This window comes from Sinohyriopsis cumingii, unplaced genomic scaffold (genome assembly GCF_028554795.1).
Source record: "Sinohyriopsis cumingii isolate HCF-2022 unplaced genomic scaffold, ASM2855479v2 utg001505l, whole genome shotgun sequence".
Lineage (NCBI taxonomy): Eukaryota > Metazoa > Mollusca > Bivalvia > Unionida > Unionidae > Sinohyriopsis > Sinohyriopsis cumingii.
The window spans coordinates 1,522,299-1,547,949 of NW_028316006.1; the positions used below are offsets into that span (position 1 = coordinate 1,522,299).

Here is a 25,651-nt window from a genome sequence, read left to right on the forward strand (position 1 = left end):
TGATTTGACAAAACACTTATAGTGATTTTTTGTTCAGCCCAATTTGGTATAATTTGTTCAAAATATTATCACTTAGCATCTGTATACATGTCTTTCCATCCATGCACATATTTGGTTTGGTTCAGTGTTAATGTCTTTTTTTTATATTAAGCTCAGTTTTAAAGGTTTTTGCTTTTTTTTTAAATAAAATCTGGGCTCAATATAAAAGTGTCTTGCCTATAAAAGATATAGATAAGTAGGATTCTATGTTTGTTCTTACTGTATGGTTTCAGGCTTCTAGTGGCCATTTCCTCTCAGTAGATTTTGGTTGTATGGGGTTCATTTTAGTATAAATTTACATTAGTTTACTGATTTGAAGTTTATGAAAGTGTCCAAAAATTGAAGGAGACATTTTTGTTACTACAATCATGATTTAGTTTAAAGGTGATTTTGCTTTACTGATGTCTTGATTTTGAGAGCTGCTTTCACTGTATAATACAATTTTTTTGTCATAATCCAGCATGGTTTTCAAAATGTCATTCAGTTATGTATACAGTTTGAAAGCTGTCTTGGATTTTGAAAATGAAAGACCTGGACCATGTTTCTGAAACATGACGAGTCTTTCACGTGGAAAACTATTGAAAAACATTTTAAATTGAGAGTCCAGGATCTCAGAAAACAGAGCTTGGAAGGTGTGGTTTAAGATTTGTTAAAGCTGGAATTTCCTCAGCAACAATTGGTCATCTTACTTGGGAGATGTTGGAGTTGAAAGTCAAGGCCATGAGAACAAATTGGCAATACAACAAAACATTGAATAAATAAAGTACTTGAAGGGTGATTAGGTGTCACCATTCCTGGAGAAAGTAAAAAAAAAAAAACCACACATGTTTAAGTTTTAGCTTAGTTTGTTTCTATGCATAACTAACCTGGACCATAGTGTTATAGATTTATCTTTGTAGGAATGTTAAACATATGTCACGTCAGCCTTTTCCTTTCATTGAATTAAATTCTGATTTTATAATAACTATTCTTACTGAATATAAGAGACTTCGTGTCTTAATTTGTTTTAGTGAGCTCAAGCGACGGCTTAAAGCCGAGAAGAAAGCACGAGAGAAGGCAGAGAAGTTGACAGTGCAGAAGGAACAGGATGAGGGGAAGGAGAACATAGCAGAAAAGAATGAAGAGGAAGAGATTGACCCAAATGTAAACTTTAAATACAAGTCTGATTTACTTTCAATCCCAGTTAATTCTAGCATTTGAAGTACCTTGATATCCGTGATAAGTTTGGCATCCTCCTTAATTAAAGCTTGGGGCAGGTTGTAATTGCCTTTATTTTTAAGTACCTGCTTAAGACAGAGCATATAATGTTTCTGTTTTTCCTTCTGCATAAAACTTGAGCTTCATAACCATCTGCAGTTACCAAAGATTGTAGATTGCTTGCACTTTGAATCAGGAAGAACCCATCAATATCAGACTCCAAATGACAGGGTCGTTATCTGAAAGAAGGAAATGGTTTCTGCACCATATTTTGGGTTCTCTAGGAACACCTTCAGTTTCCAAACTTTGTTGATAGCTTGCACTTGAAGTAAGAAAGAACCCTAATGATTTTGTTGTCAAAGGTCAAGGTCACTCTGGCTAAAAGAAGAAGCATAGGTTTTCACAAAGTAGCACGAGTTATGTCGTCTTGTTCCCAAACTTTGTGGTTGGCTTCTACTCAGTTTAAAAACAAACCCTATTAAATTTGGAGTAAAAAAAGCCAAGGCAGTGCTCCTGACTGCATGTATAACAGTAGTTTCAATACAGTAACATATTCTACATGACAAACCAGAACCAAACATTTTAGATTGCTAGCACATGGTATAAGGAAGAAGGCTATTGATTTTGGGGTCAAAATTTCAAAGGTCTTAGTCACTGACCAGAGGTAAATAGTTTCTGCAGAATCATGTTCTGCATCACAGATTTGACTATTTGTGGATGGCTTACACTTAAAGGAAGAGACATGGATTTGAGAATCAAAAGATCAAGGTCATTTTGATTGAAGGCAGAAAAATGGACCTGCATAAAATTTCACATATCCGCTATGAGGACTATTAGAACACTGGGTGGGTGCATAATGTTCTGTTCATAGCACTCTTTCAGCCAGCATTCAAAATTGTTGCCCATTGGCCAGCAAACAGCAGGTTTTAGAGTGGACTATATGTTCATCCCTCTGAACTGGCAAATTCAGCAAGGCAGTAGCGATGGTAGTTTTTTGGGGGGGAGGGTTGATGGGGTAAAAATAGTTTTAGCAATGCAGTACTTATAAGTTTCCCTTTTCCCAGTCATCTTTGATGACCCAAGTGTAGTCTGGATCTTTTTTCAAAGAGGAAGAGTATTGTGCATGAACTGATGAAATGGTAGATTGGTTTGGGTTATCTCATTTCTACAGTTCTAGACCAGAGTGGTCCAGCTTGAGGTCTGTGGGTCATATTTTTGTTGCTCAAACTCATACAAAATTTCAGTTTTATAATTATAGTATAATTACTATAATATATATATAGATACATACAGTACAACCCCGCAATAATGCAAATTCGGATATAACGCGGTTGTGGCATGGCTCCCAAAATTTAGTAAATGCATTCACACATGAAAAAATATTTTTTGTTCCAAGTACATGAAATGGTGTATAAAAAATTTGTTATCATTTTGGGGATGAGATCGCATATGAATTCGATTATAATGCGATCGTGGCATAGTTCCTGAAATTTTAAATACATGTACGTATATTTTTCTTGTACCAGGAAATTTTTATTTTTTTAAGTACGGGAAATAGTGTGTAAAACATTTATTGTCATTTTGGGGAAGAGTTTGCATATGAATTTTAATATAATACGATTGTGGCATCACTTCTGAAATTTAACAATTTCACCGGGTTCTTGAAGTGTTATGCCAAAATAAACATTATAGGAAATGTTACTTATTACTGATCCATGAATAAAGCCAGTAAGTCGTCTTTGTGATTGTCTTCAATTAATTCTATATACAATCGTTGCTCAAACAATAGCCAACATGCGTTTCTTCTTTAACTGCATACACAACCAAGCAGCAGACAATGCGGTGGTAGATGACTCATTCTCACAATTTAATAAATATCAAAAAGTGAAAGCCACCAACATGTTTACTGGGCTTGGTGGTGTTATTAGACGCAATCAGTTGACCAATAAATGATGTCTGCTTTATTAGCTGGAAATTGAAAGGGTATGAAATTGTACCTGTGTTCAGCATAATTTTTTTAAATATAAAAGTGACTTGTGATCATTGCAGTCCTACTGCACCTAGTTCTCTGGTTTTACATGTGTATGGTGTTTGTTTATGAACTCATTATTAATTTCCTATTTTTTTATAAAACATTGTTGTACCATTATGTAAAAGCAAGCTCACAAACGCAAGTCGTTCTCTGCACTTTGTGCAATGATTAGTATAGTAGTTTTCACACATTTATTTTGATGTTCACAAAATCTGAAGTAAAAGTTACATGCATGCTTCAAGCATGTGCTGATTGTTAATTATAATTGCTGTAGCCATTCAAACAAATAGGCATACAAGCGTTAATTATTGGAAATTTGCAATGGATAAATGTAAATGGAAATGCATATGAGAAAATTTCACCAGTATTAAATTTTTACAGACACCATTCATAGACCCTGGAACGTAATGAACGTACACGTGCTTCGTCATTCTGAACCTAATTTTGCTGTTAATTTTTCTCATTGAATTCAGACACATAATGATCTGTGACAAAATTCTTGAATAGTTAAAATATGTATGCAATTTTTGCAATGGTATTACATGTAAAATGGAATAATTGCAAGCTCTGATGGTACAATATCAGACAGCAAATAAACAGTGTTAATGCCCTGTTCATGCTGTATATTAGACGTTGAATTCAGACACAATGATCTGGGACAAAATTATTGAATATTGTAAATCTGTGTGCAGTTTTCATTGGAATTAAATGCATTTATGGATGAACTGCATGCCACGAAGGCACGATAGTAAACGGTGTTGATACCGTATTCATCATATACAATTTTTGTGACCCCAATTATTGCATTATAGCGGGGTTCCACTGTGTGTGTGTATGTATATATACATGGTCCACAAGCTTCACAGCTTTGGTCTATGTGGCCCACAGTGTTGGACGACCCTGTTCTATATCTTTCCATCTAATTGGAGGTTGGAATTATGAGCTCAGATGAAGGGACTGTTATTCTGGAAAAGGTAGTCAAGGCAGTAATGACATGTATGTATGACATTGTTGAAAGTAGTTTTACTCCACCCTTCAAAAAATTGCACATTTTCACTACTTCTGAAAGAAACATTATATTACCATGGGGTTTTCACCACATGTCTAGTAGGTCTTAAATGAAAATATTGCTGTGAAATGGCCCTTTTGAAAACCTTATTGCTATTTCTCCAAAATGGGGTTTTTACTAAATGACTTCTTGTATTGTTATTATTTAATGAAGTTGGTACCACTCAAGACATTCAATATGTCTGCCTCAGTAGCCATCTTGAAAATCTTATCACTGCTTTTCCTTAATGAATTTTCATACCAGCATGTGGTTTTCATTGAAAGTTTTCTTACGCTGTGTAGTTAGTTGTAAATGATCTGACTAACAATCTTGTTATCAATACTTCTTGGAGATGGCAGGTTATATTTGCATTATACTTTCACCAAAAGACTTTTTTGTGATGCCTAAATGGGAATGGTGCCAATAAGTAGCCCACAACAGCTAATTGAAATCGTTATTGGAGAAGAGTATCAGAGATGGTTTTGACACTCAGCACTTAAAAAGAACACAAATGGTCTTGTCATGAAATCCTGGAAATTCTTTTCAGCCAGTAGAGTGTTTAAACTCATCGAGGCGCTCCGGTTGTCTTGATTTTAGATTTCTGATTTAAAGCTGGTTTATGGTGGAATTTGCTGCTTATTTTTATTTTTCTGCTAGCTTTCTTTTGGGAATTATTTATATTTATTCACACAGTTTGAGGGTGTGAATGCATAATTGTATTTTGGACTTGATATTGTCCAAAATTAAGTTCTCTGTGCACTTAACTCAGAACGTTGATGTTGTTCTTATTTTTTAAAACAAAGTATATAGCTAATATTTCTGTAGGAAGTGTGGGTTACATATTGGGATCATTATCAGTAAAGGTGAACATGTTTATTTTGGTCTGGGTCTATTACTTAGTTTAAAACCATAGAATTGTAATAGTAGTTATATCAATCCATAATGCCAGTTCCAATATTGGGGCCTTAGGTGTCCGAGTGGTCTTGCCTTTACAGATCACTGGCATCTCACCCTGTCTGTGTGGGTTCAAGTCTTGGGCTTGGCCAACATGGTTATGTGAGAAAGGTTGCCAGTAGCTTCTCATGGGTTGGTGGTTCTTCCCATGGTTTTCCTAGATTCTTCTTTCACCAGATATACTGGCTGCCTTGTATAGTGGTTTATGGTGGATAAATGGCATTAAACCCACAACAGCAACAACCAGCTTCAATATCTGAGAAAGAGGTTTATCAGCTTAATCTTGCAGATTCTTTTTTCATTTTTTGTTGCAAGTTCTTTGTCCATTCTTTCTCCATCTTGAAATTAAATAAATAGTTTTCCTTCCTCGCTTATAAATTTGAATTTATCAGTCTCTTCAGTATCTTAATATTTGTGTCTCATTTAATTTTTCTCTTTTGGATCATTAAGGAATATTTAAAACTGCGCTCCAAGATTGTGTCGCAGCTGAAAATTGAAGGAGATGTTCCCTATCCACACAAGTTCCATGTGGACATATCCCTCACAGACTACATAGACAAATATCAGAACATAGAGCTTGGACTTGTGATAGAGAGTGAAACCCTCAGTTTATCAGGTCAGTATTTGATGCACGTTAGTCCATTTTCTCTTCAAATAAATCTGGTTTATAACACATGTCCATCTTTGAACAGCACATACCAGGCCAATGTGAGAAAGCTTGCCAGTAGCTTCTTGTGGGTTGGTGTTTCTTTCCAGGGTTTTCCCGGGTTCTCCACCACCATTTATAATGGATGCCATGTATAGCTTATCTTGTGCTGAAAAATGGCGTTAAGCCCTACAACAAAAACATGGTTGTACATCTAGATTTTAACTTGTGCTGATTGAAATACATCCCTTAGTTTCAAATCATATCACCACTGCACTAATTTCAGTAATATCTCTCAAATATTATTAAGAGGTTTTAGAAATAATGTTTTGAAAATAATTGTAATGCCATAAAACTTAATTGGTAGTTTGTTCTGATGTAAGTGACTTTAAAAATAAGTACCTTTTTACTCAGCTTTGGTAATTGTTGTTTATATCTATATTGTGTCCTTTACTTTGGGTGTTTGACTGTAGACTGCAGTGTGAGCTAAAAATAGGTGTTTTAAAATAAGTCTTAATGAACCTGTTGTCTAGTTTGGGATAGTTTCCTGTTGCATGGGTTCTATTGCGACATCGTGATGTATTGCAAAATATGTCACGTGAGAGAAAATGCATGATAGATCAAATAGGAGAATAGTGAGATGTTGAGCAGTAGTATGTATATTAGTACAAGGATGTGGACAATTTATTCCTATTTCCTCAGTTTTTGTTATTAAACTCAGTCTGCATATGTATTGAATGTTATGTTTACATATAATTTGAGAGTAATCATTTGCTTGGATTATTCATGGGAATTACAAAGTACTGATGGACTCAGGACTAAAATATTATTCTGGAATTATCGTGAATTCATTCAAAGGAGTTTTGGACTATGCCATTTTGATATGTCAAGACTGCACTTCAGCTTATTCAAGGATATTGGTAAATCAGCAAATTCAAGGCCTGGAATTCATTCAGAACACATTCTTCTTTTGGACTTGTGTTGTTTTAGGGCTTAACGCCATTTTTCAGCACATGATAGGCTATACATGGTGGCCAATATTAATGGTGGAGGAAGAACCCGGGAAAACCTCGGAAAGAACCACCGACCCACAAGAAGCTACTGACAAGCTTTCTCACATACCCTCATTAGCCGAATCCGAGACTCGAAACCCATGCAGACAGAGGTGAGATGGCATTGATCCTTAACGGACAGCAGTTTAGACCACTCGGGGCCCCTTGGACTTATGTTGAACATAATTAATAATACTGCAAGTTCTTCTTCATTTTGAGTTTATGACTGAGGAAATTAATTATTTGTTAAGTTTTACTGAACTTGTTGCTTTTGCTTCTTTCTGTTAATTGGTTTAAGACCATAGATTTGTAACATGATCATGCCAATATTTTGGGGTTAACTCGGTCACACATTGACAGAGATGGTCGTGGCTTTTAAAAAGTTGTTGCCCAAAAATTCGCCAACCTCAATAATTTGTGGCCAATTTTCAAAAAATTTCGCCAGAACAAGCAGTGAATATTATTCCAAGTGTGTTAATGTAATAGGCAATGAAAAGTCTATTAATGTAATAGGCAATGAAAATTGAAAAAGATGGGATAGTTATTTATTAACAACAAGCAATACAGCTATGATATTACAAAATAAATCATTACATGACTGTTTTGCACTATTAAAATGTTGTAGAATGTCACATGATGATCAGTCACGATTTTAGGGCTGCCCACTTGTTGAATGCATACAGTCAATCTATCATACTACGGATGACAGCAGTGCGAACAGAGTGTGAACAGTATTTTCACATTTTATATAAACTGTAGTATGAATCTTGTTTGACTGAATGTTTTCATTTGTTTTGTTTTTAGTGGGAAAGGGGTATTGACAAACTCAACACTTGTAAGATCTTTTGCTTTGCATGTGTTTTTTTGTTGTAACATCTTTCAATATTTTTGGACATCAAGAACAACAAATTAACCTTACACTCAGTTTTGAAATGACCTTGCTGACCCTATGTCACCAGTTCATAGCCAAGTATGAATGTACTTCATGATATGACTGTTATTGTTTCTGCAAAGTCTATGTTGGTAGCTTGCTTTTGGCACAAGAATGCTTGTATTTATTGAAATCAGAGCTTAAAAGTAAAATAGGATCATTGGGCAGCAAAGATAAATGAACTAACCATAAAAAAAATCTACTGACACAAAAAGCAATACATTTTGTAAACTTTCTTAAATGAAAATTGAGACTGTTATTATCTGTTGTACATTTATGACTATGAATGACATTGTGATTTCAGGTAGGATCCATGCCAAGAGAGATGCTGGTGCAAAACTGGTTTTCTATGACCTTCGAGGAGAAGGTGTTAAAATCCAGATCATGGCTAATGCAAAGTATGTGACATTTTCAAGTCTGTCTTTTATTATTGTTTTACTGGACTGATTAACCAATACATTTTTATTCCTTCCTACTCACTCAGATTATTAGGGGCCCAGGAATTGCATTTTAATATCTTACCCATTGCCTTTGCGCAGATTTTGGTTTGTGCCAAAATATCCAATCCTTTTGTTACAAATACTTCCTCTCAAAGAATGGAGAATTGTCAGTCAGACTTTTCACTTGTTCACCTTGCATATGCATGCACATACAATCATCTATCATGCCATGTTAATGGTTGTGTCATTCGTAACCTGATCAGAGATAAATTGCTTATATTATAGATTAAATATTCAGATCATTGTTAATTGTAAACATGTTTACTTAAGTTTGAGTTATAGATACAGTCTTGATTCTGATCTTAGATGGTTCCAGAATAGAAATTTTCAGTTAAAATGAGTATTTCTAGAAAATGGTAATTGCAGCCAAGTGGAGGGGTATATAAAGTTCTTTTCTGTAGAATTATTCATTGCTACCTTTACAGTCAAATTTGAATGAGTCTTTGTGTTGTGTTCATTTTTTAGTTTGGGTTAATTTATTTATTTAAATTATGCACTGGAATTACAGATTGCTCAATAATACTTCTTGAACTAAAATATTAATTAGGAATTATAGTAAATTCATTGAAAGAAATTTTATTATATTATTGTGATACATCAAAAGATGGTTGACACCACATTAGCACATTTGAGACTTCAGGCACATGAGCACATTCAATATTGGAATCTATTTTGAACATCACTGGAATTCATTTGGAACTCTATACATCTGGACTTGTTATAGAACTGTCCGTTTAGTATTTAATTCACAATACTCATAACTTCTTTTTACATTTTCACTTTGTATTCTTGGGAAATAAGTTGTGTGCTGAATTTTACGAAACATGTTGGTCTCTTCTGTTACTTAGTGTAAGACCATAGAATCCTAACAACTGTCACCATATTTGAAAGAGTTTTTCAGTCTCTTACTGATAGATATGAAACTTAAATATTATGAGGCTTGAGCGGTTGATGCCTCTTTGGTCTATTTAAATCATTCATCCTTGCAGGATGCCATGAAGGCAGTATTTTGGTGATTCACTTTCTGCTTCTACTTTTGCTCATTAGTGCAACATAGTACTTGCCTTTTTCCTGTGGGTCCAGGCCTTACGGCACAACTGACACCAACAATTTGTAAAGTGGATCTCTCCCTCAAATGGCGATCAGTTTAATACATTAGCATACACTTATAACTGAAAAATTCAGCTATGCAATAATAATGGGCAAGATATTGCTGCTATTTAAAAAAAAAAATTGTGGTGGTGGGGGTAAAACTCATTTTAATTATGCAATACTTGTTGCTACTGCCAGATGTCATCACCCACCCTGCTCCGGTATCGTAGCATAAAGCCATTTATGAATACACTCTTCTGTGCATGGTCATGTGAGGTGCAAAAGTGGACTGTGTCTTTTTCATGATTCTCCACTTTGTGGGAGGATGTTTTTCCTCTAAATGGATGAGATTTTTCAACACAAAAAAAATAAAAGCTATGCAGTAACAATTAGTAAGTATTGCATGTTAAGATTAGTTTATCCTTCCTATACAATTATCCTGAGACCTTTGTGATGAGAGTGACAAGGATAGCTTACAAACTTATTAAAACAGTTGATATAAAATATTAAATTTGAAAAAATTATTATATAGGCCATGAGAGCCCAAAACCAGCAAAAGCAGCAACAGTGTGTTGTCACTTTCTTACATAAAGTTTGGGCAACATGAGCACCTTTCACAATAAATGGGTCACATTTTTGGAAATGACACTACCATTAATGTAATTTAACATTGATAAAAGTTACAACAGAAAAAGACCATTGATGAAAATAACAAGAAAACTGTTGATGATAACAGACAAAATACTGTTGATGATAACAGACAAAATACTGTTGATGATAACAAGGCAAAATACTGTTGATGATAACAGACAAAAGAGTGTTGATAAAAGTAACAACAGACAAAAACTTATATTTTTTTCTCTCACATTAACTAAACCTAAGAGAAAGATGGAATTAAAAGAATATATTAGTTGAAGGATTGAATTTGTTTGATCTGACAAAGGCAAGGGGGAGTACTCTAGAAGGGAAGAAGAGGGTATTAGATTTGGGACATGATGTTGAGAGCAGATGAGAGGACTGTTTGAATGAGTCGGGTATGGTTACTTCTCTGTTCAGCTGATGCACTGGTCATTAAAGGTTGATTCAAAACTTTAGAAGTTCTAATGCCAATGAGTGTATCCTTATATTGCAGGCAAGACTAAGAAGAACAGTGTGCCGCTTTTGAAATTTGTTTCTTCAAGTCAGCTGATGTGGTGTTCTGCTATTTAATGAAGATTATTTTCACCTTTTAATTTATTTGTTTCTCATCTGTAGGTACTACAAAAGTGAAGAGGAGTTTGCTAAGATGGTGGGCAAAATCCGGCGTGGTGACATTGTGGGAGTAAGGGGATATCCAGGTATAGTATCTTTAGACAATTTCATGATTTCAGTTATTTTTATTGCCAATTAATGACTGAAATGAATTCCCTGATTTGAGTGATTTTTATTACCAATTGATGATTGAAAATCAGTTGCCTGATTTGAGTGATTTTTATTGCCAATTGATGATTGAAATGAATTACCTGATTTGAGTGATTTTTATTGTCTATTGATGATAGAAAATGAATTCCCTGATTTGAGTGATTTTTATTGCCAATTGATGATTGAAAATCAATTGCCTGATTTGAGTGATTTTTATTGCCAATTGATGATTGAAAATCAGTTCCCTGATTTAAGGGATTTTTGTTGCCAGTGAAAGATTGAAAATGGTTCCTGGTTTCTCCAAAATGATGAGAATTGAAGGTTGTTTTTAGGGGGAAACATAGTGTCAAAGGAATTCATCAACACTGTAGGAAATTGTTTAATTCATCATTCTCATACCTGTTTTTTTTTACCTTTCCAGGAAAATTAAACTGACTTCATATGCCTTGTAGTCAATATTTTTGTTGTTGCAACATCTTTGTTGTAATTTAGGGCTGTTCGTAAAACATGCATGGTACCCAGGGGAGGTCATTTTAAAAACGTATAGCGGGCTACTACAACTACTCAGGAATTCATATGAAAATGATACTGCATTCTAAATTGCATCTATGGGAGACTACTCCACATTAAAGTGGCATCGTTGGGCTTCAGTATGTTTTACAGGACCAGCCCTTAAAATTGAACGATGCACATTCCGGTTTTTAATCTCAAGAGTATCTCATCTGGAGAGGTTAAATAGCCGTAGTTATAGGTAGCTAAACATAGTGCCTTAGTAAACACAAAGTGACCCCTACAATTTCAGGCATTGTGCTCATGTCTTGCAAATGTTCTGCAAATACAGACCACTGTGCCCACAAGAAATCCCCAATTGTCCTACAGCCCAGTGTCCACAATAAATATCCAATTGTCCTAGTCTGCTGTGTCCACAAGAAATCCCCAATTGTCCTAGAGATTACTAATTTTGGTAATCAAACCATGGTAATGCCAAGAAGCTACAATGGAAGTTGACTTTAATTGTAGACACTTGCAAAATGCCTGTGGTTAACTGGTTTCTGATTGTTGTTGTTGTTGTTGTGGGGTTTAACGCCATTTTTCAGCACGATGGGCTATACATGGCGGCCAGTATTAATGGTGGAGGAAGAACCCGGAAAACCCCGGAAAGAACCACCGACCCACGAGAAGCTACTGGCAAGCTTTCTCACATGCCCACATTGGCTGAATCTTAGACTCGAACCGCCGCAGACAGAGGTGAGATGGCAGTGATCCGTAACGAAGAGCGCTTTAGACCACTCGGCCACTCGGGGCCCCTTCTGATTGTTATGCACACTTATAGTAGACATTGTCTAGCAGCACACATGATTAAGAGAAAGTTAACAGTTTTAGAGAAAAATTGAATTTTTTAAATATAATTAGAGCAAGAAAGTTGATATTGAGAATTATAGTTAAACTAGGTTGATAGCCCATCCCACAACAGAATAAACAAAAATTGGGAAGAGTGAGTTTAAAAGAAAGTTTTAATATAAAAATACAAAAATATATTTAAAAAATTGGGATGCCACTGTGAGCTTGAAACCTATGAATTCTTGTTTGGCAGCCATGACAGAGAAAGACAAATGTGGGTGCTTATATAGAAGACGATCATACTATCTTTAAGACTGTATTTAAAGAAAATACCAGTTTGGCTTTTAGTAATGGATAGACCTTTACGAAACAGATTCTTCCTCAAATAGGATATCTTAGGGCTGTTCCAGAAAAACATATTACCCCCGGGGACAGCACTTCAAAAAACTTCTGTAGGTGGTAGTGTTTCAAACTATTTTGTTTCTGACAGGAGAAGGTTGGTTAGGAGAATCACTTCTGTTGTGGGTTGTGTTAACAAGATGAGAAATCACTGGTGGGGTTGTCTGAAGAAAAAAAAGAATATATCTTAAAAATCGCATCTAACCCCTTGTAGCTGTCTAACTCAAGTTGAATAAAACATTATGTCAGAAATGATGCCAGTACACACAAGTGCACTAGATTTGTCAGAATTAATGTACTTTTAAAGCAGTGATATGCGTTATGCAAATTATGTCAAAATCACAGATTAAAAAAACCATGTGCTTTGCGCAGTATGCAATTTTAATTCAACTTTAAAAGTGGATTTCACGATGTAATCCATGCTGCCAGTATCGGTCTTGGAGCGCTTAATTTGCAAACGTTAAAATAGCTGGATACTTTGCAGACCTACCAACTCTTATGAATTCGCTGTAAGTCTTAAGAAAATTACCCTTAAAATACGGACTTGTGGCATACTAGCAAAAACTACGGAAAAATGATTGTTGCTGCGAAATCCTTATAATTTGTTCATCCATGTTTTATTTTCATATGGGTTTTATCTTAGAGTTAGTGAAATTAGTCAGGGAACCAGACTAAATTTACAGCAGCACCCCGGGCACTTTAAACTGCACCTGTTTGTTCATGCTAAGCATCTGCATGATCAAACTTGCTTTTGGAGTTTTTCCAAATGGAGTCCAGAAAGCGATGCATGTTTAAGACGAAAGGGAAAATTAGCTTCTAGAAAAGTGTTAATAATCGATACAGAAGAATAAAAAGGAATATTTAGATTTTTGTGAATAAAAGCTGGAAAGGACACAGTTACGTTTATTGGACATCACATGCCAATTTGAGTATGACTCTTGGTGGGAGATGCAATTGCTGTCCAAGAATTATATCAAGTTGAGAGATAGCAACAAGCCATTGAGCTGCATAGGGTTTGGAACTAGAGTTTGTGCAACTGTACTAGTGATAAAAAAAGCATACGCGTACTTTACAAACTTTTCAGTTGAACATAATGATTATCATCAATGCATCAAACTTTTAATTACGTTTTCCAGCTTTACAATAGCAGTTATTAATATTTTGTTACACCTTACTGAAGACTGGTCAATCTTACAGAAAAAAAATCAACTGCCTTACTGAGATGGACTCATCAGGGTTGGCAAGTCTGACTTTGGTTCGATATGAATGGCTGTTAAACTAAATTTGATTGGTTCATTGGGCCCTAAAACAAGCAATAATGGTATTTGTAACCTTACTTTCATCATAGAAGTTTTACAAATGCCTGTTTCAAATAAGGGCCACACAGGAAAATAAAATGGCTGAGTCACAACAGGGTTTATCTTCAGACGTTTTCAGTCGGCAAATACTGGCTAGTGATAGCTATGATGGCAATGAATTTCATGTATATCAGTCTGTTGGACATTGGGAAAATATCACTGGAAATACCAGTGTGTGATTTTGAGCCCAAAATTGATGTAGAGTGCAAGTCCGTTGTACGTGTTGGATTTACAGGATGCCCATTAGGCCTAACCTACTATGCAGCGTATTTTCAAAACTACCAGTCCTAAATACAGGCAATTTAAAAGTTTAATGCAATTTTAGTTTCTTTCCTCCAGTCATTCAGCACTGAGAGATTGTGTGCTAATTTAAGTTGAGCATTCAAATAAACTGAATAAATAAGGATTTAACAAATTAAAAATTCATATTCAAGATATCCATGTTCTTACAAGCAGACTATGGGAATGTTGGACCCTAATACAGCATTATGGAAGAGAAGAAAATTGGCATATGAGGCAGCAAAGTACTGAAAGAAGTGAAACTTTGGCCGAGTTCATGTCTGTGAAAACTTTTATTTCTGGAACAGATATATCCAAGAGAATACCTGAGATGTTTAAAATTGCACAACCATAAAGAACAGTAACTTGTTCAAGCTAGATATGCATTTGCCTTTTCAGACATCAGACAATGAAAGGGAGTTCTCAGCACAGAATAATATTTGTACACAGAGTAGGAGAATCATATTAAATTCAGAAACAATTAACAGATTAATGCTCATAGGATTTATCAGAGAATCCCCATACAACATAATTAAGTGTGTGTAGATCTCTGGTTGGCAGAACCACTATGGCAACAAAAGAATAACAAGACAAACTTTCATATCATGCAGATGTATTACCAAAAGAAGTACATGCTCTCTGTGTGCAAAAACTAAATGACATTAAACATAAGGGACTGACTGATCCATGTAAACTCAAAGCAAGATTGATCAAATTTGTCCTGTTTATGTTTGGTTATTCATATGTATATTTTGATCATGGTGATATTTTCTGCAGACCTTTTGGCTGTTAGTTCCAAGCCATCATTTGGTATTTGTATTACAAATTGGATTACTATTATCTACTACACATTTCCTCTGACCCTTGCACAGTGACAACACAATTCTTGCAATGTACATGTCAGTGACATCAGAGGTCATAGTCACGTGATATGAACAATACAACATTTAGTGTTGCTGTAGGAAAACAAATTGAACATGTAAACTAAAGTCATGTAATTTTTATTTAAAAAAAAGAAGAAAAAAATAAACTTCTCAAAATATTTATTGTGATAACAAGGACTGAATTTTTTTTAATGTTGCAGCAATTTGAAGAAAACCAGATTCACTATGCAGAGAGAACATATCAAAGTGGTAGTCATGTGTCACCAACAAAAACATTCCTGACACGTGCTCGGTACTTCTTGAAAATGATTTTCTGCTCCCTGCTGCGATACCGACATGTTTTTGGTTCTCACAATAAATATCCTGAGAATTAAGTGTGCATTATATTTATTTACAAACATTAAGTGACTTCTATATAATAGTCCAAATTCTCTGTACCACCACTTTGGAAATTTGTTTATTGTCGATATCACATGACTATGTGACCTCAGATGTCATTGACATGTAGGTTGCGAGATTTGTATAGTCATGTGACTCCGGAATGCAAATGGCCAGATCCAGGTCAAATTTCAGCAACAAAGTACTTTTGTCTCATCTGTCAGCAGATTAAAGACATGACAAATGCTATGCTCACGACTTTTGAGAAAATAAATCATATTCCTATAGATTTCATGCAGGTATATCTCGATGAAAGGTCATTCAAGTTTGCTGGTCTGGCTAGTAAGCGGCTACCCTATGTCGACACCAAATGGTGTCGGCGAATTCCAACTTTACAATAGGGAATGGACTCTGACCCTACACCCCAGACATAAATGTCCAAATATAAAAAATGGGGTGACATGGATCAGAGGAAACTCGGACTAAACATTTTGAAGCAGTTTCATTAACTATTGATGAAAACAATGATGTCATTCTGATGTATGGATTCTTTACTACACTCCTAATCTGTTTGTCCTGGTTCTTTTTTTTACCGTCTTCTTTAGTTTTACTGGTACCAATACTTTTAATAAAATTGTAACTGATGTTTTCTTGCAATCTCAATATTTGTGATCATGTATTGTTGTCAACAGGTAAAATGTGCTTAGTTGTGTTGTAGAATCTAAAACTATTAATTAACAACAGACGAGATGCGTCAACTTCATTTGGGCAGAAATTATTGCCATATTACAAAGTTTTGTTAGAAATAACAGATTAGTTGTACAAGATGTATTTTGCAAAGTTGTAGAACCAGCACTTGTATTGTTACCACATATTCCATTTAAATAATAATATCATTATTTTTGCATATTCCTATTAGTATTTTCCCAGTGGTATTAATTTCCTGATCTGTTGTTGTTCTTGTGCAATTTTTACATATCAAGAATTTTCACAGTATCATTAAAAAAACAATTTAATCTGCACCAAGTTGAGTTGTTTGAGAAAAAAAATCTTTTTTAACCCCAAAATCAATGAAGCTATGAGTTCTGGCATTAAAGTCTCACATTAAATAAAATTTGAAGTAGCCATGATAGTAATTTAGGATGCAACTGTACTAATTTCACCTTTGGTATATTCAAATCTTGAATCAAATAAAGAAAGTACAGTTTATAGTGAATTATTTTTCAAACTGATTTGTTTAAGTCTCTGCACAAGTAAATTTTACATTTATGAAATATATTTTTTCCATCCACAGGAAAGACCAAGAAAGGAGAACTCAGTATTGTACCGCAAGAGGTTGTGCTTCTATCACCATGTTTACACATGTTGCCCACAATGCATTTTGGAGTTAAAGACAAAGTTAGTAATCCATATTAAGAACCAACTGAAATTCAGATTTTTATTTATCAGTTATCAGCATGTTTCTGTGGATAATTTGAGTTTTTAGCTCTACTGGTCATCATTTGATAACACTAATCTACCAACATGGGGTTTTCACTAAAAGACTTCTTTTGATGTCTGGTTGGTCTAAATGATATTGGTGCCAGTCAGACATTCAATCTGTCTAGCTGGTTTAAGTGATATTGGTGCCAGTCAGACATTCAATGCCTAGTTGGTCTAAATGATATTGGTTTCAGTCAGATATTCAATATGTCTAGCTGGTCTAAATAATATTGGTACCAGTCAGACATTCAGTATGTTTAGTTGGTCTAAATGATGTTGGTGCCAGTCAGACATTCAGTATATCTAGTTGGTCTAAATGATATTGGTGCCAGTCAGACATTTATTATGTCTAGTTGGTCTAAATGATATTGGTACCAGTCAGACATTCAATATATCTAGCTGGTCTTAAATGATATTGGTGCCAGTCCTTTGTGGCCCTCTTGAAAATCTTGTTCACTGCATCTGAATGAGTGGTCACATCAGTATGTGGTTTTCACTAAAAGACTTCTAATAATGTCTACTTTGTCCTAAACGAAAATGGTGCAAAAACTGACATCTAATTAGATCTGCCAATGGGTGCCCAGGTACTCTGGTACCTACCTGTTGATAATAACCCGGGTAATGAGCCATTGGGTACCCATTTAACGCGTTTTCAGGTTATGTTACAATTTTTCATTGATTTGGTACCTAGGTAGCCGCTCATTTAGATCAATGGGTATCCTTTAGATGTGCATCAAAATCTGACAGCCCTACATTCATTATGTGCATTACAGCAACTGATTTGAAAACTTTCTGGCTGAAGAATATCACAATTGGTTTCAACACTTGAAAAGTTCACAGGAAGAAATGGTAGGATCTTGAATCCATGGAAATTCTTTTGCCTAGTAGAGTGTCAGTCCTTTTGAGGGACTCCCGTTCAAGTTACTATCCAAAATTTATTCATTGATGTTTAACAGGACACGAGTACATGCAGTAGTACTTAGTGTTAAGGCAAAGGGAGTAAAGTGTTGTGCATGGAGACCTTATGAATTGGGGGTAAAAGTTCAAATGTCAGGGTCACTGTGACAAAAAGAAAAATGATCTTTGTGTAATTTGAAAGCTATGTCATGTGCCTGCACGATGTTTGTAGAGGGCTTACGGTATGAAAGAGGCCCATTTATGTCATCAGCGATTTATCATCACCAAAGTTTGTCAGTGAGTTATGTTTGTGGGGTCACAATGTCACAAGTAAAGGTCACTGACAGATGATGGTTTTTGCATAATAACCGTAGTGGAGTGCTTTAACTTGCATTGTGAAAGAGGTGCATTGATTTTTGGGTCAGAAGTCAAGGTCATTGAAAAGTTGGATGTGCAGAATACTTTTTGTCCTTGATCAAACTTATTGGATAACTTGACCTGATGGTAATGCAGAAGCCAGTAGATTCTGAAGGCCAAAAGTCACAGTCCCTGCAAGTTTAATAACAAAATGTTTTCTTCACATTTAGGTCATTGAGACCCATTGGTCAGTAATCTCCCGAGTCAAACATACACAGGTGCCAGCATAGAGGATTATTAAACACAGATGGCATATTACAGTACTCTTGTTAAACACCGATGGGCATATTACAGTACTCTCATTATACACAGATGGGCATATTACAGTATTCTCATTAAACACAGATGGGCATATTATAGTACTCTTGTCAAACAGATGGGCATATTACAGTACTCTTGTTAATTACAGATGGACATATTACAGTACTCTTGTTAATTACAGATGGACATATTAAAGTACTCATGTTAATTACAGATGGGCATATTACAGTACTATTGTTAAATACAGATGGGCATATTACAGTACTCTTGTTAAACACAGATGGACATATTACAGTACTCTTATTAAACACAGATGGACATATTACAGTACTCTTATTAAACACATACTCTTATTATACACAGATGGGCATAGTACAGTACTATTATTAAACACAGATGGGCATAGTAGAGTACTCTTATTAAACACAGATGGACATAATACAGTACTCTTATTAAACACAGATGGGCATATTACAGTTCTGTTGTTAAACACAGATGGGCATATTACAGTACTCTTGTTTTCCCAAGTTTTTGCTCCAGTGGAAGGAATAAAATACATTATCTGTCCAAACAGATATTGCAACATAGACCAAAATTAGGCTAATGTGACTTGATCTATGTGAACCCGTTATACGTATCTTTTGTTAAGAAGGATCAAGCAATATAGTTTTATACAATGTGACAAATGAAAGTCGTTGATAAATTGAATTCGTTTATTTATCACTTTTATCTGAGATTCTGGTGGCTGAGATTTGTGTATGATAAAGGAGATGAGAATCTATTGTTATAATTTTAAAGACTTTTTGTTAAGCATTGTATTTGTTTGGTTTTTACTATTAAAGCCTCGTTCCTTTTCTAATGTAGGTCACTGTAATCTTGTGTTTCCTTAAATATTTCTGACAGTTAAGAATCTCTTTGTCAACTAATACAGAAGAGTGAAAGTTAATTTGTGTTCCTTTATTTGCAAATGGCAGGACATGGATTTCATGTGTCACTTTTACAGTGTCAACATTAATCCCAGTTCTCATCAGCTGTGGCAGCTGGCTTAAAAAGTTCTACTTTGTAGATTGTAACATTGTAGCTATCTTCTTTTATAACACTCATTTCTAAATTGTATACATCTACTTTTATAACACTCATTTCTTGTTACATTATTTAATTGATCCTGCTTTGTGCTTTTCAACTAACTGTTTCAGAAGGCTAGTTAAGATTCTCTTGTTTGACAGTATTGCAAAATCAGATACATTAGTGACAAATCATAGCACAGGTTACAGGCATGACATGCCGTTCCAAGTGATCATTTTGCTTTGAAGGATAGTATATAGCTAGCACCTTTCTGATGTTGTTGTTGGCATAAACATAACATTTTTGCATTTACCTTGTTCTTTCTGATACTGTTGTATGTATAGTGATGAAACTAGATAGGTATTCATTGTGAAGGTTCTTTCTGACACTGTTCTATGTATAGTAATGAAACTAGATAGGTATTCATTGTGAAGGTTCTTTCTGACACTGTTGTATGTATAGTAATGAAACTAGATAGGTATTCATTGTGAAGGTTCTTTCTGACACTGTTGTATGTATAGTGATGAAACTAGATAGGTATTCATTGTGAAGGTTCTTTCTGACACTGTTGTATGTATAGTGGTGAAACTAGATAGGTATTCATTGTGAAGGTTCTTTCTGACACTGTTGTATGTATAGTGGTGAAACTAGAAAGGTATTCATTGTGAAGGTTCTTTCTGACACTGTTGTATGTATAGTGATGAAACTAGATAGGTATTCATTGTGAAGGTTCTTTCTGACACTGTTGTATGTATAGTGATGAAACTAGATAGGTATTCATTGTGAAGGTTCTTTCTGACACTGTTGTATGTATAGTAATGAAACTAGATAGGTATTCATTGTGAAGGTTCTTTCTGACACTGGTGTATGTATAGTAATGAAACTAGATAGGTATTCATTGTGAAGGTTCTTTCTGACACTGTTGTATGTATAGTGATGAAACTAGATAGGTATTCATTGTGAAGGTTCTTTCTGACACTGTTGTATGTATAATAATGAAACTAGATAGGTATTCATTGTGAAGGTTCTTTCTGACACTGGTGTATGTATAGTAATGAAACTAGATAGGTATTCATTGTGAAGGTTCTTTCTGACACTGTTGTATGTATAGTAATGAAACTAGATAGGTATTCATTGTGAAGGTTCTTTCTGACAATGTTGTATGTATAGTGATGAAACTAGATAGGTATTCATTGTGAAGGTTCTTTCTGACACTGTTGTATGTATAGTGATGAAACTAGTTAGGTATTCATTGTGAAGGTTCTTTCTGACACTGTTGTATGTATAGTAATGAAACTAGATAGGTATTCATTGTGAAGGTTCTTTCTGACACTGTTGTATGTATAGTGATCAAACTAGATAGGTATTCATTGTGAAGGTTCTTTCTGACACTGGTGTATGTATAGTAATGAAACTAGATAGGTATTCATTGTGAAGGTTCTTTCTGACACTGTTGTATGTATAGTGATGAAACTAGATAGGTATTCATTGTGAAGGTTCTTTCTGACACTGTTTTATGTATAGTGGTGAAACTAGATAGGTATTCATTGTGAAGGTTCTTTCTGACACTGTTGTATGTATAGTGGTGAAACTAGATAGGTATTCATTGTGAAGGTTCTTTCTGACACTGTTGTATGTATAGTGATGAAACTAGATAGGTATTCATTGTGAAGGTTCTTTCTGACACTGTTGTATGTATAGTGATGAAACTAGATAGGTATTCATTGTGAAGGTTCTTTCTGACACTGTTGTATGTATAGTAATGAAACTAGATAGGTATTCATTGTGAAGGTTCTTTCTGACACTGGTGTATGTATAGTAATGAAACTAGATAGGTATTCATTGTGAAGGTTCTTTCTGACACTGGTGTATGTATAGTGATGAAACTAGATAGGTATTCATTGTGAAGGTTCTTTCTGACACTGTTGTATGTATAGTGATGAAACTAGATAGGTATTCATTGTGAAGGTTCTTTCTGACAATGTTGTATGTATAGTGATGAAACTAGATAGGTATTCATTGTGAAGGTTCTTTCTGACACTGTTGTATGTATAGTGATGAAACTAGTTAGGTATTCATTGTGAAGGTTCTTTCTGACACTGTTGTATGTATAGTAATGAAACTAGATAGGTATTCATTGTGAAGGTTCTTTCTGACACTGTTGTATGTATTGTGATGAAACTAGATAGGTATTCATTGTGAAGGTTCTTTCTGACACTGTTGTATGTATAGTAATGAAACTAGATAGGTATTCATCGTGAAGGTTCTTTCTGACACTGTTGTATGTATAGTGATGAAACTAGATAGGTATTCATCGTGAAGGTTCTTTCTGACACTGTTGTATGTATAGTAATGAAACTAGATAGGTATTCATCGTGAAGGTTTTTTCTGACACTGTTGTATGTATAGTAATGAAACTAGATAGGTATTCATCGTGAAGGTTCTTTCTGACACTGGTGTATGTATAGTAATGAAACTAGATAGGTATTCATTGTGAAGGTTCTTTCTGACACTGGTGTATGTATAGTAATGAAACTAGATAGGTATTCATTGTGAAGGTTCTTTCTGACACTTTTGTATGTATAGTGATGAAACTAGATAGGTATTCATTGTGAAGGTTCTTTCTGACACTGTTGTATGTATAGTAATGAAACTAGATAGGTATTCATTGTGAAGGTTCTTTCTGACACTGTTGTATGTATAGTAATGAAACTAGATAGGTATTCATTGTGAAGGTTCTTTCTGACACTGTTGTATGTATAGTGGTGAAACTAGATAGGTATTCATTGTGAAAGTTCTTTCTGACACTGTTGTATGTATAGTAATGAAACTAGATAGGTATTCATTGTGAAGGTTCTTTCTGACACTGTTGTATGTATAGTGGTGAAACTAGATAGGTGTTCATTGTGAAGGTTCTTTCTGACACTGTTTTATGTATAGTGGTGAAACTAGATAGGTATTCATTGTGAAGGTTCTTTCTGACACTGTTGTATGTATAGTGGTGAAACTAGATAGGTATTCATTGTGAAGGTTCTTTCTGACACTGGTGTATGTATAGTAATGAAACTAGATAGGTATTCATTGTGAAGGTTCTTTCTGACACTGTTGTATGTATAGTGATGAAACTAGATAGGTATTCATTGTGAAGGTTCTTTCTGACACTGTTGTATGTATAGTGGTGAAACTAGATAGGTATTCATTGTGAAGGTTCTTTCTGACACTGTTGTATGTATAGTGGTGAAACTAGATAGGTATTCATTGTGAAGGTTCTTTCTGACACTGTTGTATGTATAGTGATGAAACTAGATAGGTATTCATTGTGAAGGTTCTTTCTGACACTGTTGTATGTATAGTGATGAAACTAGATAGGTATTCATTGTGAAGGTTCTTTCTGACACTGGTGTATGTATAGTGATGAAACTAGATAGGTATTCATTGTGAAGGTTCTTTCTGACACTGGTGTATGTATAGTGATGAAACTAGATAGGTATTCATTGTGAAGGTTCTTTCTGACACTGGTGTATGTATAGTGATGAAACTAGATAGGTATTCATTGTGAAGGTTCTTTCTGACACTGTTGTATGTATAGTGATGAAACTAGATAGGTATTCATTGTGAAGGTTCTTTCTGACACTGTTGTATGTATAGTGATGAAACTAGATAGGTATTCATTGTGAAGGTTCTTTCTGACACTGTTGTATGTATAGTGATGAAACTAGATAGGTATTCATTGTGAAGGTTCTTTCTGACAATGTTGTATGTATAGTGATGAAACTAGATAGGTATTCATTGTGAAGGTTCTTTCTGACAATGTTGTATGTATAGTGATGAAACTAGATAGGTATTCATTGTGAAGGTTCTTTCTGACAATGTTGTATGTATAGTGATGAAACTAGATAGGTATTCATTGTGAAGGTTCTTTCTGACAATGTTGTATGTATAGTGATGAAACTAGATAGGTATTCATTGTGAAGGTTCTTTCTGACACTGTTGTATGTATAGTGATGAAACTAGTTAGGTATTCATTGTGAAGGTTCTTTCTGACACTGTTGTATGTATAGTGATGAAACTAGATAGGTATTCATTGTGAAGGTTCTTTCTGACACTGTTGTATGTATAGTAATGAAACTAGATAGGTATTCATTGTGAAGGTTCTTTCTGACACTGTTGTATGTATAGTAATGAAACTAGATAGGTATTCATCGTGAAGGTTCTTTCTGACACTGTTGTATGTATAGTAATGAAACTAGATAGGTATTCATCGTGAAGGTTCTTTCTGACACTGTTGTATGTATAGTAATGAAACTAGATAGGTATTCATCGTGAAGGTTCTTTCTGACACTGGTGTATGTATAGTGATGAAACTAGATAGGTATTCATCGTGAAGGTTCTTTCTGACACTGTTGTATGTATAGTGATGAAACTAGATAGGTATTCATTGTGAAGGTTCTTTCTGACACTGTTGTATGTATAGTAATGAAACTAGATAGGTATTCATTATGAAGGTTCTTTCTGACACTGTTGTATGTATAGTAATGAAACTAGATAGGTATTCATTGTGAAGGTTCTTTCTGACACTGTTGTATGTATAGTGGTGAAACTAGATAGGTATTCATTGTGAAGGTTCTTTCTGACACTGTTGTATGTATAGTAATGAAACTAGATAGGTATTCATTGTGAAGGTTCTTTCTGACACTGTTGTATGTATAGTGATGAAACTAGATAGGTATTCATTGTGAAGGTTCTTTCTGACACTGTTGTATGTATAGTGATGAAACTAGATAGGTATTCATTGTGAAGGTTCTTTCTGACACTGTTGTATGTATAGTGATGAAACTAGATAGGTATTCATTGTGAAGGTTCTTTCTGACACTGTTGTATGTATAGTAATGAAACTAGATAGGTATTCATTGTGAAGGTTCTTTCTGACACTGGTGTATGTATAGTAATGAAACTAGATAGGTATTCATTGTGAAGGTTCTTTCTGACACTGTTGTATGTATAGTGATGAAACTAGATAGGTATTCATTGTGAAGGTTCTTTCTGACACTGTTGTATGTATAGTGATGAAACTAGATAGGTATTCATTGTGAAGGTTCTTTCTGACACTGTTGTATGTATAGTAATGAAACTAGATAGGTATTCATTGGGAAGGTTCTTTCTGACACTGTTGTATGTATAGTGATGAAACTAGATAGGTGTTCATTGTGAAGGTTCTTTCTGACACTGTTTTATGTATAGTGGTGAAACTAGATAGGTATTCATTGTGAAGGTTCTTTCTGACACTGTTGTATGTATTGTGATGAAACTAGATAGGTATTCATTGTGAAGGTTCTTTCTGACACTGTTCTGTGTATAGTAATGAAACTAGATAGGTATTCATTGTGAAGGTTCTTTCTGACACTGTTGTATGTATAGTAATGAAACTAGATAGGTATTCATTGTGAAGGTTCTTTCTGACACTGGTGTATGTATAGTGGTGAAACTAGATAGGTATTCATTGTGAAGGTTCTTTCTGACACTGTTGTATGTATAGTGATGAAACTAGATAGGTATTCATTGTGAAGGTTCTTTCTGACACTGTTGTATGTATAGTGATGAAACTAGATAGGTATTCATTGTGAAGGTTCTTTCTGACACTGTTGTATGTATAGTGATCAAACTAGATAGGTATTCATTGTGAAGGTTCTTTCTGACACTGTTGTATGTATAGTAATGAAACTAGATAGGTATTCATTGTGAAGGTTCTTTCTGACACTGTTGTATGCATAGTGATGAAACTAGATAGGTATTCATTGTGAAGGTTCTTTCTGACACTGTTGTATGTATAGTAATGAAACTAGATTGGTATTCATTGTGAAGGTTCTTTCTGACACTGTTGTATGCATAGTGATGAAACTAGATAGGTATTCATTGTGAAGGTTCTTTCTGACACTGTTGTATGTATAGTGATGAAACTAGATAGGTATTCATTGTCAAGGAAACTGCTTATTACAGG

The 25,651-nt window shown here is 34.7% G+C and overlaps 1 protein-coding gene across 4 annotated transcripts in view; it reads left to right on the forward strand.

The window, feature by feature from the left end:
- Positions 1 to 25,651, forward strand: part of LOC149772453 (lysine--tRNA ligase-like) — an 84,016-nt gene that overhangs the window by 45,583 nt on the left and 12,782 nt on the right. For all 4 annotated transcript variants that reach the window (XM_089947832.1, XM_089947833.1, XM_089947830.1 and 1 more), the window contains 5 exons: positions 1,050 to 1,182; positions 5,721 to 5,886; positions 8,204 to 8,297; positions 10,746 to 10,828; positions 16,826 to 16,929. In XM_089947832.1, coding sequence (XP_089803958.1) covers positions 1,050 to 1,182; positions 5,721 to 5,886; positions 8,204 to 8,297; positions 10,746 to 10,828; positions 16,826 to 16,929 — 580 coding nt within the window. The remainder of the gene's footprint in view (positions 1 to 1,049; positions 1,183 to 5,720; positions 5,887 to 8,203; positions 8,298 to 10,745; positions 10,829 to 16,825; positions 16,930 to 25,651) is intronic.